The sequence below is a fragment of the Terrapene carolina genome, unplaced genomic scaffold (assembly GCF_002925995.2).
Source record: "Terrapene carolina triunguis isolate 2854851 unplaced genomic scaffold, T_m_triunguis-2.0 Scaffold189, whole genome shotgun sequence".
NCBI classification, from domain to species: Eukaryota; Metazoa; Chordata; order Testudines; family Emydidae; genus Terrapene; species Terrapene triunguis.
The window spans coordinates 4442827-4461402 of record NW_020664540.1 but is presented as its reverse complement, the minus strand read 5'-3'; the positions used below and the strand labels follow the sequence as shown (position 1 = coordinate 4461402).

Genomic DNA, 18576 nt, shown 5'->3' with positions numbered 1-18576 from the left:
CCCCCCCCCCCCCCCTGCGATCAGTTGCATTTATTTATGTTTTGGTGGTAGAAACTTCTCTGATTCTCTGCCAAATCCACATACTAGCATTTCATCATTCTGAATAATCTAAATTCTCCTGACAATGGATTTTCATCGGGATCACTGCAACTTGTATGCAGTTTGTCTATGGCGTTACATATGTGATCACATGCAATAGTTTTGCATCTTCAGTAGATAGGTGACTTAAAGAAGGAATAGTTTTTTTTCCAACTGTTTTCTATCAAGTAAGGAAAGCTGGTAATAGGCATTACATTGAATCTTATGATCTTTTATTTAGTTTGTCAATCCAGCTGTATTTTGCTTTGGTGGAACCACAGTTAAAAAGTTCAAATTTAATTTAGTTAAACTTTTGCTGCAGTTTCTAGATTTAGTAACTTTTGATCATGTTTGGTTCAGTTCAACTTTTGAACTGTTCCGTTATGCCTTAGCTTAAATGACAACCCTCCCCTCCTTCCCGCTGAAACCCTTCACCCAAAAATCTCAGCTGAAATGTAGCTGCTGCAACACTTTATATACTAAGGGTACATACTTGCAGGGTTCACATCTGAAAGTGGAATCATACGCACAAATGACAAGTTTGGGGACAACACTTTTAAAAGATAGGTTGTTTTTTTTTTTTAAGCCATGCTACCTCATTACTCTCCTGCAAGTGACTCTAGTGATAGATGTTGGATGCTAAGAGTACTTCTTGTTTATTGCTATAAGTAGTCCCACAGACATCACACCCTGCTGTTATAGCCGGTAAAAATACAAATCCTGACAGAGCTGCTGCTTTCCCAGAATGAAATACCGAAACTAATAAGTAGTAGTAAGTGAACAGCTGTTCATTTTCTATACACAGAAAACTGATTACCGTTGCTTTACAGAGAATGACTTGTGAATGAGGGTCATTTTAATGTAGAAAGTCTCTTAGCATAATTATTTTTATTACTAAACTTTTCCTCTTTTCACCTCTTATTTTTAGATGAAGGTAAAACTTTTCACTTGAGTAGCACCTTCTATCCAAGGACCTTAGTACTTTACGAACACTAGCTTAGCTTTGTAACACTCCTGTAAACGTCTGAATTATCCTGTGTCTATAGATACTGAAACTAATGCAGAGAAGTTACGAAATAGAACCGAACTCCCAGTCCTGTGCATTACCAAGGCTATTGTTTCTCCATTTATTTCATTTAGTGTTCTTTAGAATCGTGTCTATATTAAAAACCTTGTTTGGCAGGTGGATTGTCCTCATTTGTAGTTTTATGAAAATATTAACTATCTCTTGTTGCTGTGTTCAGATAAGTCCCTCTATTACTATTAAAAGTTATGTGAAGCATCTGTCAGTATTTGGGGACCAAAAAATGTCCTGCTCTAAAATCACTTAACATTATCTGCAAAAAGAACAGGAGTACTTGTGGCACCCTTTTTGAGGAGCTATTTCCTTTTGGATTCTAGCTCCAATAAATAACTTTACTGCACAAGAGCTAATTTAGATTTTTGGAAGTAACAAAGATTCAAGGCAGTATGTGGCAATATTCCTCTTTAAACCATTTCAGACATGCATACCTCCTATTTAATCTCTCATACCGTTAGACTAAAATAAAAAGCAAAATGCTTTTCTTTAAGTCTCATTCTGTCCATAAGGCTAGAGTCATATCTTATCATTTAGTATAATATATTTAATCCTTCTTGTCTCACCTCATAAAATGACCCAGCCCCATTGTTAATAGAAACCTGAGTTGAACTGTAAAATCCTCAGGGACCTTGGCTAGCAGGGCACCAGTTGTGATTATCCAATCACACCTTGCTGTGTTATGTAAGCTATTTTGGGTTGTCCGTGTAAATCCATTCCTAATGTCCAACCTGGTCACTTCTGTTTTGTCCCTTGATCTCTGCTCCATTAACAACACTAGCTTCTCTACCTCTTTGCTGCTCTTGTCTCTTTTGTGGGGAGGAGAGGGAGTAGCCGTTGCAGGAATGCTCAACCTCCAGTTGTCAGGACCTTACTGTGCTAGGTGCTGAAATAAAATGTGGGTAGATATGCTCCCTTACCCTTGGATGTTTGCAGCCTAAGACCGGATGCAACAAGTACATTAGTTAATACATTAAAGATTGTCATGCTCAGATACTACAGTGATGGAAGCCAGATACGTACCACAGATTGATAGGTAAGTGGCAAATAGTAGCAGGGAAGGAGAAAAGATGAGGATAACAAGTTCACACAGTTACATATACTAGCTGTGTGCACAATTTGATGGTTCTGAATTATAACTATTTCTAAAAGTCACCTACAACTAACTTCCTTTCTAGATGGCCACTGTTAATTTGCTGACTTACTGTAAGCACCCTTATGTCGCTGATATCTCCATACCTCCTCCTGTGTTGTTCCTAGTGCTTAGAACACCACCCTTTCAGAATCTATTCAAGCCCCCAACTCTTAACCCTCACCTAATTCAAATTATTGCTAAAAATCTCACTTCTCTAGTATTGCCTACATTAAATGAGTGTTTACAAAAAAGAAAGGTACCACCAAGATGTATGAAAACTTAAACTGGGTCATCATGTAAAATCTCCATAACCTGTGCCCTTTCTTGCCCTATCCTCTTGTCTTTCGCTTATCAAGTCCATCGCTTATATTGTAAGTTTGGGGCAGTGAGACTTGTCTTTTAGGTGTTTTATCTTAAGTGCCTCGTACAGTCATATGGGCACTCTAAAATCTGAAATTTTGAAAGCATGTCAGTCAAATTAAAAGCCATGTCTGAATGAGTCAACAACAAGATGCAGCTGTGAATAAGGCTAATATAATTCTGGGGTGTATTAGCAGGAGTTTGTATGTAAAACCAGGTAATTGTTCTGCTATCCTCAGCACTGCTGAGGCCTCAGTATTCTGCCCACTTCTGGGCACCATACGCCAAGAAAGATGTGTACAGATTGGAGAGAGTCCAGAGGAGAGCAACAAAAATGATAAAAGGCTTAGAAACCATACCTATGAGAAAAGGTTAAAAAAATTGGCATGTTTAGTCCTGAGGGGAATAAAGATTGAGGGAGGATCTGATACGTATTCAAATATATTAGGGGCTGTTATAAAGGAGACTGTGATCAGGTGTTCTCCATATCTACTGAAGGTAGGCCAAGAAGTAAGGGGCTTAATCTGCAGCAAGGGAGGTTTAGGTTCGATATTAGGAAAAACTTTCCAACTGTAAGAGTAGTTAAACTCTAGAATAGGCTTCCAAGAGAGCTTATGCAATCCCCATCACTAGAAGTTTTTAAGAACGGACTGGATGAACACCAATGAGGAAGGGTCTAGTTCAGTAGTCCCCAACTTTCAGTGTGGCGGGTGCCGGATTACCAGCTGCCGAAATGCCACCGAGAAGCGGCATCATCGAGAAGCATCGCTGCCGAAATGCTTGTCCGGCGGCCGCGCTCCTCGTTGGCGGGGTGCTCCCTTGTCAGTAGGCGGGCACACATAAATGCCCTGGCGGGCGCTATGGCACCCTCGGGCACCGCGTTGGGGACCACTGGTCTAGTTTTATTTGGGTCCTGCTTCAGCACAGGGGGCTGGATTTGATGACTTTTCAGGGTCCCTTCCAGCTCTACGTTTCTGATTTTGACTTTCTTGGTATAGTTATTCTAGTTAATTAAGACTTGGAAATAAGAAGGGCAAACATGATTGTTGTGGCTATTCCCACAAAGTAGTATACCTGACTTAAGTCTGGTCTACGTTACAGAGTTAGGTCAACATAAGGCAGCTTATGTCAGCCTAACTGGGTAAACGTCTACACTGCAATGTTCCGCCCACCCATTTAACTCGCCTGCTACACCAACCTAATAACTCCACCTCCGTGAGAGGAGTAGCGTTTAGGTTGATGTAGTTAGGTTGACGCAGTGTCTGTGTAGACACTGTTGCTTACATTGCCTGTTGCTGCCTTTGACAGATGGAGCCCTGTCAGCCCCGGGACTCCGGCTGTCAGCCCGGGGCAGTGGGGCTGCGGTTGTCAGTGCCCCACAAGGCCCCACTAAAGTCGGTGCAAGTGCTTCTGGTGAGGACCCGCACTGCCGACAGAAGGAGCGTAGTGTGGACACAAAGATCTGATTTAATTACTGTGGTTACTGTAGGTGGACCTAACTTAAGTTGACTTAATTTTGTAGCATAGACATGCCCTTAAACAGGCATAAGTTCAATAAAGATGATTGTAAAAGTGACTCCTCACTTGTGCAGAAAGAAACGCACCAGGAGATCCAATAAGGCCAAGTTACAGATTCTAAAGCCGGGGTGGGCAAACTTTTTGGCCCAAGGGCCACATGAGGGTATGGAAATTGTATGACGGGCTATGAATGCTGATGAAATTAGGGGTTGGGGTGCAGGAGGGATTGAGGGCTCTGGGGTGGGGCTGGGGCTGCAGGAGGGTGCTCTGGGCTGGGACTGAGGGGTTGGGAGGGTGGGAATCGGGGCTTGGGCAGGGGCGTGGGAGCGGGTCAGGGGTGCAGGTTCCGGGTGGCGCTTACCTCAAGCAGCTCCCAAAAGCAGCAGCATGTCCCGCCTCCAGCTCCTACATGGAGGTGCAGCCAGGCAGCTCTGCGCGCTGCTCCATCTGCATGCGCTGCCCCAGCAGATCCCGTTGGCTGCGGTTCCCAGCCAATGGGAGCTGCGGGGGAAGCACTTGGGGTGGGGGCAGCGTGCGGAGCCCCCTGGCTGCCCCTACGCTTAGGCGTTGGATGGGAGACAATGCCGCTGCTTCCAGGAGCGCCCCGGCTGGAGCGCTGGAGTGCGGCAAGCCCCGGACTCCGCTCCCCAGCAGGAGCTCGAGGGCCAGATTAAAACATCTGGAGGGCCAGATGCGGCCCCCGGGCCGTAGTTTGCCCAACTCTGTTCTAAAGCCAGAAGAAACCATTGTGATCAGCCAGTCTGACCGCCTGCATAATACAGGCCAAATGCTTCCTTAGAGATCATGTCCATCAGCATGTACTGTAACAGCAAATGAATGCCAGTTAGCCCCAGTGCTGGGTATTGTTCATGAGAAGGAAAAGTGTGCACACTGTATACAGTCCTAGATTCTATAAATTCACTTTCTTGGAAGCTTTCTCTTGTTGAAACTTGCACCACATGTAGTTCTAAAGTTTAACAATGTTGCCTACTTTCAAGTAGGATGTTTTATGAAGGTGGAGAAAGAGGAAATAAGGAAATGGGCTTGCCCAAGCAGAAATAATGGGAGATTCTAACTCAATCATTCACTGCTTTCCTCCTGTGACTGTTTCCAGCTGCACTTCCTCACCACATGTCAGCAGCAGCTGCTCTGCAGCATCAGTCCCTGTGACAGATGGAGCTGGTGTCTTCCTCTAAAATTGTAGCACTTGTATAATCTGCCACAGGCTTCTCAAGGTTAACATTTCTGGGAGCCTGGAGTGTTTCTTTTGCATCGCTGCCTGCTCTAACCAGGCTTCCCATTTGGCATTCTTTGCTGATGGTTGATCAGTGACATGCCTTCCTGTCTCCTCCCACTTCCTTCATACTTGAGTACAGTTTAGTATTGTGGCCCATGGTTGCTTTCTCCCAACCCAAAGGGGCAAAATTCCTGTGGAGCTACCATGGGTCTTACGTGGGAAGCATGCTGCTCAGCCAGCACCTACTCCAGACTGGATCTGTGGATGCAAGCTCCTCTCTGCTTACTATCAGAGAGGTAGCCGTGTTAGTCTGGATCTGTAAAAAGCAACAGAGTCCTGTGGCACCTTTATAGACTAACAGATGTATTGAACCCACGAAAGTTTATGCTCCAATACATCTGTTAGTCTATAAGGTGCCACAGGACTCTGTTGCTTTTCTCTGCTTACTGACATGGATGGTAATATTTGCCCCTCTTAACAGTGAAAAGTAAGCTTTTTTGACTTTTTATTAATATGCAAAAAGTAATTAGGCTTTCAAAACTCTTAATGTAAGCTTTCCATCATAAATGACCTATAACTCAATGTTGGTTCACATTGTATGATAACTTGGTTAAGTAGATGAGAGGACAGTACCCAAAATACTTAAGTGTAGAATTCCCTATTTTTAATTATTCTGTGTGCGTCATGATCAAGGACTCCAATGGAGACCCTAAATTATTTTCTAGAATATGTTCTAGTTTTTATCGAAGTTTAAGGAAAGTGTAATCTATAACTTGTCCTTTCATTTCTAACTGGATAAGTACAAATCTCAGATTTATGTTGACATAGGCTTTAGTCTGTGCTCACTTTGTATATTTACAGTGGAATTTTGAAATCCATACCCACATGATCATTTTGCTAGGGCCCTATTTTTGAGTGTTGAGTAGCTTCCTGGAATTAGGCTAAAGCGAGAAGGATACACTTCACCGCAGTTTCCAGAAGCTCCTCCTACAATCTAGCATGTCCAGTTTGTGCTTCTCTGTTGACCAGATTGTACAGTTCTGTCAGCTGTTTGAAAGGACTGACAACTGGAGAGCAGTCACTCAGTAACACAGGATTATCTAGGTATGGAATTGATAGAGGTTGGTTCTTCGTCTGTAACAAAAATTATAGTGGGAAGCGGATTACAAAATTAAACAATGTGGTCATAGTTCCATGCTGCGTAATGGAGCAGCACTGAAAAAGAGTACCTAGAAAAAATTACAATACTCTTAAAAGGTAAGTTACCCATAGAAACCTGGAGCAGCTTCTTAAAGATATACTCTTGTGACAATTTGACAAATTATTTTATACTAGAAAGTAAAGCAAAAGGCCTGATTAAATGTGGTTTATTTGGTAAGAGAGGCTTCATGCCTTTGTAGGTCAACGTTTGAGTGTATTTGACACAGAATTGAAGTGTAAAATGATGGTAGTATCGTGGTTACTAGCGGAAATGTTAGCTGCAGAGTTATTGCAATGCTGCTTTAGTTTTATTATCCTCTTTAAAAATTTCTATACTTCTAAAATTATCTAGCTTCTAAAAACAGACTTGCAGCATTCATGCAGTTAGGCAGACAGCCACATTAAACAGGCATAGTTAAGGCTGCTGCAAATAAGACTAGGTATTCTAAAAGTCTTGCCCCCTTTATGGATTTAGAAATAGATTTGGTTAAAAACAAATTTGCTTTGCTCTTAGGCTTCTTCATGTACTAGAAGAGTTTTAAGTGTAATGTTTTAGAAAGCTACAATCACTCAAACTGTATTAAACATTTCTAGGACAGCTAGTATTAAGGAGGCGGAACTTATTTTGTTTAGATATTGTGGGAGGAAGTAAGGGAGGGCATTAATTCACGTGTGTGTTGGAGTTTTTAGTGTGATAGGCACACTATGTGAAACGAAAAGTTAAAACAAACTATATAAAACTTTCATGCAGCTTTAAGGATTTTTAATGTCCATGTCTCTGAAAATTTCAGCGCGGTGAGCTGGAATTTAGCTGAGTGTCTCCTACTAAAATTGATAGGTTTGCAGTAACTAAAACACTATGCACCTCTCTCTGAGAAAATGTAGGGATTATCATTTATCCATATTAGTCAAATTGATTAGACTTCTAAAGGTTCCTGGATTGACAATGAAGCCTAAATATGCATTGCAGAAAAATTACATTGACTTTGCAACCTTCAAGTTATTTTAAACACTCAAAAGTTAAGAAATACTAGATTTTTGGTGTCCTATACAACCTTAATTTGGCCCTCTTGTCCATATGTATTAGTCTTTATTTAAGTGATCACATACTGTTTTTTTCATTCAGTGTGCAGGATGGATGACGCTCCCTGAATGGGTAAGCTATTCAATATTTTTTTTATCCTTGTTCAGCATGTGGTTCCAGGCCATTTTGCTGCACATTATCTAAACCCTGCACTGATTGCAGAATTAGATTATTTTCTCACGGCTTTTCTGTGACACTCATCACCATAGCAGATGGCTTCTTTGCAAACACTAATTTAAATTATTTTCACAAGGCTCCCATGGGATGGGGTAATGACATTATTCCTAAAATAGATTTCTCCCCCCCTCCCCCCCCAAAGATTGCTCCCCAAATTGCCAGAGAATCTCAAATTGGACACCCAAAATTAGAATAATATAGGATCTGATTTTTGAGTATTTCACATTATTTTTGCATTGTATATGTTCAAAGCACATTTTCCATAGACTTGATCTACAGTTAAGTCCTCAGCATTTCTGTAAATCAGGCTCCAGATGTCTTAAGTTGAGCATCCAGAAAAAGAGAGACAATTAATGGCCACTTTTTAAAAGTTTGATTTAGGTGATTTGCTCAGTATAGTCTCCAGTTGTTTCAAAGAACAAGACTAAACTATTTTTGAGGAAAACTTCCACCCAGATGGTTGAAGTTTGGCAAAATTAAAACCAACTGAAAGCAACATCTTTATAATGGAAAGTATTAGGCGACTTAACAATAGGCAGAACTACTAGCCCCATGTGTAACTTAAAAGTTCATTTGAATGGCAAATTTGATTTCCTACAGGAACATCTACATCAAAATACACAGAGACTATGAGGGAGTCTCACTTTCATTCCTTTCCCACCTAACTGTCTTCCTTCCCCCTCTGCTTCCCACCCCCAGTTGTTCCTGAGTGCTGCTCCATCTCTTGCATCCTGTTACCTTAGACAGCACTCTTCAGTTATGTTCTGGTTCAGTTCAGCTGTGGTGCAACACAGACAATGACGCATATTATCGATGAATGCCTGCTGACTAGGTTCAGCGGTGGCCTAGAAGAACTGCATCACGCCACTGAAGATGCCATCGCTTGGCTAGACCACTATGCACATGCTAAATCTATGGTCCAGGCAGATGGATGCATTGGAAGCCCTGCAGTATGTTCTGAAAATCTGAGATGGGATCATCCTCTGGGGTGAAAGGGCTTTCTTCCTGCCATTCCCCTCTACCCAGAAATCTAGCAGCAGATTGTCTTAATGGATAATGTGTGGTAATGGACTGGCAGCTAAAGTAGTCAGCTGGACTACCCAGTATTCACATAAAAGGGAAGTTGGGAGGCCTTCTACAGTGTGCTGGGCCTGGATCCTGGCGTGCAAAGGATCTGACATTAATCTGCCACTGGGTGTCTAATTTGATTGTTTTTGTGTTGAGTCTAAGGAGTAAACTCTTTCCAGTTGTATGGACAAAACCAGGTCCAGGCTTTACCAGTGTCTTCAGCAGAAACTGAAGTCTTCTTTTTTTTTAAACTGCATATTATAGCTGAGTGTTAGCCACGCTGTGTTCTCTCTACTGCAACCAAGTAGGAAAAAATAGGAAAAAATACTCAACTCAAATATAGAACTGCTTTTTTCTAATGTGTATAGTAGTAGGACTGGTTAATATCAAGGCATTGTTGTTTTGAGCCACTTCATAGAATCATAAAGTGCAGGACTGGAAGGGGCCTCAATAGGTCATCTAGTCCAGTCCCCTGCACTCAAGGCAGGACTAAGTAATAATTAGACCATCCCTGAAAGGTGTTTGGAGGTTTTTAAGAACAGGTTAGACCAGGGTTTCTCAAATTGGGGTCCATGGACCCCTGGGGGTCTGTGAGGGTACTCCAGGGGATCCACAAGTCATGTCCAGGGCCACTGGCCCCACTGATCAACTCCTCCCCCTCCCTCCCAGCATCTTCTGCACACCACTGAACAGCTGTTCCACAGTGTACAGGAGGCACTGGAAGGGAAGGGAGGAGCGGGGATAGGGCTTGCTCAGGGGAGGGAGTGGGAATAAGAGGGGCAGAGGTGGAGTGAGGACAGGAAGAGGTAGGGTAGGGGTGGGGCCTTGGGAGAAGGAGTGGAGTGGGGGCAGGGTCTGGAGCTGAGCATGAACAATTTTAAATGAAAATGGGGGTCCTCGGGTAGCTAAAGTTTGAGAACTGCTGGGTTAGACAATGACTGAGATTCTCCAATTTGTCCCACATCTTCCTGAAATGTGGTGCCCAGAGGTGGACACATTATTCCCGCTGAGGCCTTAGCATGAAATAGAGCAGAAGAATTACTTCCAGTGTCTTGCTTACAACACTCCTGCTACTACATCCCAGAATGATGGTGGCTTTGTTTTGCAACAGTATTACACTGCTGACTCATATTTAGCTTGTGATCCACTATAATCCCCAGATCCCTTTCCGCAGTACTCCTTCCTACCTGTCATTTCCCGTTTTTTGTATGCGTACAATTGATTGTTCTTTCCTAAGTGGAGTACTTTGCATTTGTCCTTATTGAATTTCATCCTCTTTACTTCAGACCATTTTTCCAGTTTGTTCAGATCATCTTGAATTTTAATCCTATCCTGCAAAGCTCTTGCAACTCCTCCCAACTTGGTACTGTCCACAAACTTTATAAATGTACTCTCTCTATGCCATTATCTAAATCATTTATGAATATATTGAACAGAACTGTACCCAGGAACAATCCCTGCGGGACCCCACTCAATATGCCCTTCCAGTTTGACTGTGGTGATTACTGTCTGGGAATGCTTTTCCAATGAGTTATGCATCCATCTTATAGTAGCTCCATCTAGGCTATACAGGTCTGTCTCATCTTACGCAGGGCTTCCTTTCTGCGGTTAATGCGTAAAGCGAAAACCGCATATAGCTAAAACCCCATTGAGTTCAATGGCGGGCGAAATCGCCCGCACTACAGGTATAGTATTAAAATTGTTGTTTCTCTTTTTTTGTTTTTGCCGACCGCGTAAAGTTGAAATCGCGCATGTTAAATGTGCGTAAGATGCAACAGACCTGTATTTCCCTAATTTGTCTGAGAAGGTATGCAGAGTTGTTGTAACTGTGTCAGTCCCAGGATATTAGACACACAAAGTGAGTGAGGTAATATCTTTTATTGATATTTTATCTGTTGGTGAGAGACAAGCTTTCCAGCTACACACAGCTCTTCCTCAGGTCTGGGAATGGTACTTAGGGCATCACTGCCAAATACAAGATTGAACAGATAGTTTAGCATAAGTAGTTAACACATTCTGAGGCTCATTCCAGGTGAAGTGTCCAAACACTGCAGCATTAACAACCTCCCTGGGAACACCATCCTTGCCACCATGCATTTCACTTTCCTATACACCAACATTCCCCACAATGGCTGCATAGCTGTCTGCCTCAAATATTTACAAGACAATGGACAACCCTCAGATATCCACTCCATAGTATTGCCAAACTCATCCATTTCATCCTCACCCATAACAATTTTACATTCAACAACAAACACTTTGTCTAACCATGGGAACAACCATAGGTACTAGCATGGCTCCCCAGTATGCCATCCTCTTCATGGGACCTTGAAGAAGAATTTCTGGGTAAATGCACCACAGAAACAAGGATATTCCCTGGACACATCAATTATATTTTCATCCTCTGGACAGACCACTTAAAATCCCTCCTAATTTCCACCACAACTTCAGCAACCACCACCCATCCATGAAACTGTCTCTGGTATGCTCCCACGCTAACATCAAATTCCTGGACATCACAATCAGCTTCAACAATGGAACCCCACAGACAACTACATACAAGAAACCCACGGATCAGCACACCTATCTTCATAGATACAGTAACTACCCCAGATGCACCAAGAAATCTATCTACAGCCAGGCACTCAGATACCACAAAATATGCTCTGGGGAGAAAGTTCGGGATACACATTAGCACACTCAAAACCACTTTCACCAAACAAGGATACTCCACCAGAGAAGTAATTCACATCATGGAATGGGCCACCCAAGTACTCCAAGAGAGCCTGTTATAATACAGAAATAAAACCCCCTCTGACCACACACTAGTTGTCACCTACCACTCAACACTGGAACCCATCTGGGGTATCGTCAAACTACTACCACCCATACTCGATGGAGACCCCATCTGAAAGAAATCTTCCCTGAACTCCTTTTTCTGGCCTTCACACAACCCCCACGACCTCTCCAAGATCATCATCAAAAGCAGGCTCCCCACAGACCAGGACACACCAACTCAAAGCAGCATCAGGCCCTGATAGAACAACAGATGCAAAACTTGCAGACATGCCTCCACTTCTACAGTGATCAACAACCACCGACAACACACCTTCCAAGATCCCTGGGTCCTACACATGCCTATCACAACATGTGGTGTACCTCATCCACTGCACTAAAGGCCCCAATAACAACTGTGTGGGTGAAACCAGACAATCCTATACTCTTAAATGAACTCTCATAGGAAAATGATAAAAGACAAGAACACCATCTCACAAAACGATCTTTCTATACCTGACCTATCTGTCCTCATCATCAAAAGAAACCTGCACAACACTTTCAAAAGATGAGCTTGGGAGCTAAAATTCATAACTTTTGCTAGACACTAAAAATCATGGACTGTATAAAGACACAGGATTTATGGCTTATTACAACAATCTGTAACCCACTAACTCCCCTTTTTGTCTTATGACTACAAGGATATTAATGGGCTACTTCACCTTGAATAGTCTCTTAGAATATGTGTTAAATACATACGCTAAACTATTTGTTTGATCTTGTATTTAGCTGTAACAATGAGGAGTCCTTGTGGCACATTAGAGACTAACAAATTTATTTGTGCATAAGCTTTTGTGGGCTAGAACCCACTTTATCAGATGCATGGAGTGGAAAATACAGTAGCAGGTGTGTGTATACGTACACACACAAATAGATAGTACATGAAAAGATGGTGTTGCCTTACCAAGGGGGGTGGGGGGTCAGTCTAATGAGAAGTCAATTAACAGTAGACTACCAAGGGAGGAAAAATCACTTTTGTAGTGGTAATGAGGGTGGCCCATTTCAAACAGTTGACAACAAGGTGTGAGTAACAGTAGGGGGAAATTAGTATGATAAAATTAGTTTTTGTAATGTATTCTACTGTTAATTGAATTCTCGTTAGACTGACCTCCCCACCCCTTGGTAAGGCAAGTCCCATCTTCTCATGTACTGTGTGTGTGTGTGTGTGTGTGTGTATAACCTGCTACTGTATCTTCCACTCCATTCATCTGATGAAGTGGGTTCTAGCCCATGAAAGCTTATGCCCAAATAAATTTGTTAGTCTCTAAGGTGCAACAAGGACTCCTCATCTGTTTTTGCTGATACAGACTAACACGGCTACCCCTCTGAAACCTGTATTTAGCTGTGACACTGTGTACCTTTCCCAGACCTGGGGAAGAGCTCTGTGTAGCTGGAAAGCCAGTCTCTCTCATCAACAGAAGTTGGTCCAATAAAAGATATTTCCCCACCCACCTTGTCTCTGATTTTGTAGGCATTTCTGTGGTGTTCTCTGCCACAGTTTCTCTCCATTTGCACGCTGTAAATGTGAGCAGTTGTCTGTTATAGCAAAATGTGTGGTTTATAAATTTTATAGTTAATATTATGTTGAGACTTTCATTATAAAACTTTACCTCCCTTTTAGCTTTCTGAAAATCTTTAGATACGATTTTCTGTATGTGTTCTCAGGCTGTAGGTGAATTTGGGGAGAGGGGGCTGAAAGAGAATATGGAGCAAAATCTATTCACTTTTTGAGATGAAAGGTTAGAGGGAGGACTTTTCTGGTGTAAGATTTTATGCAGTTATAATGAACATGTTACTCGCTGCTGAATTTCTCAAGTTGAAACTTGGCAATTAGTTCTTACCAAGGATTACAGCACGTTCTCTCCCCCCCCCCCCCCCCACCCCCCAAAAAAAAAAAAAAAAAAAAGAAAAGTAACTTTTACACATGCAATACAAAATTCCTAGTATATTTAGAGCTATGGGACTGAAATAGTCCAGCCTACAAAGTTTTACTTTCTCCTTCAAGTTGAAAAGTAATTTAACAGTGAGGGGTAACTAACCAGTGGAACAATTTACCAAGGGTTGTGGTAGATTGTACATCACTGGCAATCTTTAAACCAAAATTGGATGTTTGTTTTTCTAAGATATTCTCTAGGCATAACTTCAGGGAAGTTTTCTAGCTGGTGTTATTCAGGAGATCAGAATAGATTATCACAATGGTCCCTTCTGGCTTTGGAATCTATAAATCTGTGAAAAATCAGTTTTGATGAGTAAGAACAGATCCAGGAATTTATGGGGTTTTATATAAATGTTGGCAGTTATGGAACAGTTTTGAGAGGAAGACTGAATTCTGGGTACTGTGTGTAGGTGGGCTGCTTGGGGGGAGTGTGGTGGTGGGCGGGGGAGCTGCATACCTATACTATTACCTCTAATTTTTCCCACCCAGGTGCGGAATGAATTTTATGTGCACCACTGTTGAGGTGATGTGACACATCACCTTCATATCGGTCGGTGCACATAACAATTCATGGGGTGGGAGTGAGGCCGAGGGGTTTGGAGTGTGGGAGAGGGCTCAGGGCTGGGGCAGAGGGTTGGGTGCAGGGGTGTGAGGACTCTGACTGGGGGTGCAGGCTCTGGGATGGGGCTGGGGATGAGGGGTGCAGGAGGGTGCTCTGGGGCTATGGTGGGGTGAGGACTCCCGCACAGCTCTCTCTTCCTCACAGCAGCACCTGGGCTGGGGGGAAAAGCATCTCTTCCCCGCCGCAGCAGCTCCGAGGCTAGGGCCGCAGGATAGGCGCTCCTCCCCCAGCCCCCGCAGGTCCGGGCTGGGGCCAAGCCAGGGGAGGGGCCCCGGGGCCCAGGCCGTGGCATAGTTGGGGCCGGAGGGCCACTGCGGCAGATTGGGGGTTGGGTTAGGTTGGGGCCAGGGGAGAGGGGCGTCCTGGCCTCAGCAGGTCCCCGGGCGGGTTCCCTGAGCGTCTGCATAGCGCTAAATAGGCTGCTGTGCAGCTTATAGGGACCTTAGCTGGGGAGTCCAAGATGAATACCTGTTTTCAAGGCCTTAACATCTGTGGGATCATCTAACTGCGAGAGCCCATAGGAGCCTGCAATTGTCATCTCTAGTGCAATGCAATTCCACTTACCTCCTCCAGTAGCATCACTGAGAAGCAGCAGGCTTGTTCTTTCCCCTTAAGATTCTTCAATAAGCTTTTACCTGCACTTCTTCCATTTGGGAATGAAACGGCATGATGCGTTCTACTCCCCACTTAGCTCATTAAGGGAGACTGTAGGCTTCTTGTTTGATTTTGTTCTTTGTCTTAGAGACTAGTCTGGAGTGTTCTAGTCCCCAGAAAAAATAATTATCCATAAATCAAAATCCCTCACTGTTTGGTGTAATGACTGGCAGGATTCTTGACCAGCAATGAAAAGAGGGCTGTCCTGCAGCCAAATTCCCTTGCCTGTCCTATCTGGACCTCTTCCCTGCTGCCTTTTCACTGCCTGTACTCTTAAATTGTCTGAACATTTAGTGGCATAAGCACATAAATGGCTCGAAATCCCTGATGTAATGTTTTAGGGCAGCATAAGTGCTGACCACATCCATTGAGAAGTTTGCATTTATGAAGGAACTTACACTTCTAAGTCCTTTGGCCTCACTGGTACTTACTGGCATACATTAAATGGGGTGCACTTCACATGTACGTACGTAGGAAGCACATCTACATATGAACAGTGACTGACGTGTTCTTCAGTCCAGTCCCAGGATATTGGAGCTTACACAGAACTCTTCTTCAGGTCTGGGCTGAAGCTGGGCCAATAAAAAAATATTGCCTCACCCACATTGTGTCTCGAACACTGACTGAATACAGTTTTCTATTGTGGGAGTGTAGTAGCTAATTTTCTATTGTTCACAACTTTATTATATAACCATACCTAGTGGCTGATCTACTCAATGAGAGCTACTACCTCTACATGCCAAGTCTCAAAATCCATCTTGTAAATTTCATAGCATGTGGAGGGACTGTGGTGAACTCAATCAACTCAGACAGTTTTGTGTTCCAGTTGGGAGAGGAGAGGAATTCAGGAAAGGAAATTTCAGCCTGCAAGTTTTTGACCATATGAAAATAAGGTTAATGAAACTTGTTTTGCAATCTTAACTATATTATCCACTAACAAGTGATTACTATAATACAAATTCTGAAATATTCCATATAGCTAGGGCAGTTATAATAATGAACCTCTTTACTTGGCAGGATAACTGTGAACCTTTTTTCCTGTCTTCATTGAGTTCCTCTGTAATTCTGTCTTTCTAGCCTGGAAGGGTTGTGAGCTTTATTCCAAAATACTTGGCCTAGTAAGCCTGCAAAATGTTCAGTTTTTAAAAAATTATGCAGCTATTAAGAAGCCTCAATATGGTCCTGTTGATTCAATTTTTTGTAGTTCTCACTATTGTTAAATACAGTTCACATCTCATGATTAAGTAGCTGATTTTTAGATTTTTTTTCTCTAATCTAAAATTGTAAGCATTATTAGGGAATCTAGTTGGAATAAGTACATCTTTCTTAATAGAAATAAAAACTTCCGGGGAAGAGAGGGTATGCTCCCTTAGCTATGTGTGATCAGCTCTCATTAGCATTGATTAACTTATACAAACTGTCTCCACTTTCCCCTTTGCCCACTGTTAGGAATATAGCTTTTGTAAAAGTGTGGTGTTTTCCAATGATGCTTAATTAAAAGTTTGACTAGAATTTTTCTTTTTTAGGTTCATGTTGGGGAGAGGCCTAAAACGCAAGCTGAGTGACTATGAGGAGAACATGGCTGGTCTCTCAAGTGCCTTTGATTCCAGTCGAAATCTGCCATATCCACTTAAGAGGCAGTTAGTGCTGAATATGTGCCTCACTAAACTACAAACTTACAAAATGCTGGTGGAACCAAACTTGCACCGTTCTGTGCTCATAGCCAACACAGTAAGGCAAATTCAGGAGGAAATGAGACAAGAGAGCCAGCAGCCAATTAATGTATGTAATGGCATTGCTCCCAATCCTCCCAGCTACCCAGGAATTGATTCATCTGGAATTTCTTTACATTTGCCTTCAGGTAGCAGCCAGCAAGAGTCTAACGGTTGTAACTCGTGGTCTGCAGAAGGCCCAATTGAAAATAGCCTGCTGATGGTTTCAGATGATGACATGTCATCTGCCATTTCATCTATTCTGAAGGATTTGGACTTCATGGAAGATATAAGTCCACCTACTTCTTTGGTTCCAGCTGGAGATGATGAGCCGCCGAAGTCTCCAGAAAACACATGTCTAAAACTAGAAGATGATAGACAAGATTTGAAGGGAGCTGAATGTGTTTTTGGTTCCTTTGAAATTTCAAATTCAACCAGTTACTTAAAAGATTTGGCTATAGATGACATCTTTGAAGATATTGACACTTCAATGTATGATTCAGACTTCTGCTCTCCCCCACTAATGGCACCTAGACCACCTTCTGCTGCTACAGAAGAAACATTGAAAACCTTCCCATCTTGCAATTCTTCCTCAACAAACAATATTCCGATATGTAGAACAGATCTGAGTGAGTTGGACCATATCATGGAAATTCTTGTTGGATCTTGATATTTATTTTTTAACCAAAGATGCTTTCTGTGCTGCCACTTATCATTGGTTTGAGGATAAAGCCACTGGGAAAGCTGCAAGGAATTTCTTTTAAAACAAAACACAGTTGTCCATGAGTAGTTCTTAAAATGTCTGTTATAAATCAAAAAAATGGCAGTTTTTTAAATGAAATTATTTATTTGACAAATTGTGCAATCATCTTTTTCCTTCTGGGGGTGCGTGTGTGTATTGACATAAAAACATATGCACGTATCCTTACCCGCCACCCCTCCCCCCTTTGAATAAATGTTTATGTGCAATTTTTAATTTGTCAGAAGAATTTACATACAAAATGAATTTCAAATGGGAATCTCTGATGAAGCCTAGATTTTATTTTTAATATTAAAATACATGCCAAGTTGGCATACATTGGAGTTGCATATTTGGATTGTGCAAATCCATCAGCATTACTAGAGATATAGATATATTTTAAAAATATTAAAACAAATGTCACTTCCCTTTGGTCGGAAAAGCAGACTCAAGACACTTGTCAGTGAAGTACCTTGCATTTTCTAAAGCATTCAGAACTATTTATTTTTGTAAATTTTATAGTCTTTCTACATTTTACTACATTATTTCATCATAATACAAATATAATGTATTTCTAGCTGGATGTGGCTAGTACTACCTCTATAAGCTGAAATGCTTTGACTCTTTCCAGTGCTTTGTCTAAGAATGCAAGTTTTGTTTCTCCATTGTATTTTTCTGGTGGGGGGGGAAAAACATTTTTAATTAATTAATTAGATCCTTTGTTTGACAGTGACCTAACTGATTTGTGAAATTAAGAGTATTAAATGTTTAAAATTTCTACAAGTATTTGCAAATGTAATTTATATGTATATTGTCCAATTTAACATTTTCTGTCAGTATTATGTGCTTAGATTTTAAATAATCTTGGCATTCTTTAAATTAGCATTTACTGTACAGATAGCTTTTTATTCTGTTTGGAGAACACCATATGTCTTCTCAGTCCTGTTTTCACTACAACGCTTTTTTTAATGTGCAATATTACTTACAGATACATATTTGCACAGATGACATTGTAGAAAGAAATGCTTTAAATTTAAACTTGTAAAGTAGCACCTTGGGAAAGGTACCTGAAGAGCCAGTGTCTCTGTATTCTTTTAAGAAATGAGTTGAGCATTTCTTATAGTACCAACATTTACTGTTTTG

General features: G+C 41.8%; 1 protein-coding gene across 6 annotated transcripts in view; it reads left to right on the top strand.

Moving 5' to 3' along the window:
- The window catches only part of LOC112107100 (SERTA domain-containing protein 2-like), a 23136-nt gene extending 5007 nt beyond the window's left edge, over positions 1–18129 (top strand). For 2 of the 6 annotated variants that reach the window (XM_026654308.2, XM_029912112.1), the window contains 2 exons: positions 15809–15875; positions 16509–18129. In XM_026654308.2, coding sequence (XP_026510093.1) covers positions 15865–15875; positions 16509–17364 — 867 coding nt within the window. In that variant the 5' untranslated portion in view covers positions 15809–15864 and the 3' untranslated portion in view covers positions 17365–18129. Of the gene's footprint in view, positions 1–6595; positions 6664–7732; positions 7763–15808; positions 15876–16508 lie in introns of those variants that run through there. The other 4 variants (XM_024200667.2, XM_026654310.2, XM_024200668.2 and 1 more) reach the window with 4 other exon arrangements.
- The last annotated feature ends 447 nt before the right edge of the window (positions 18130–18576 follow it).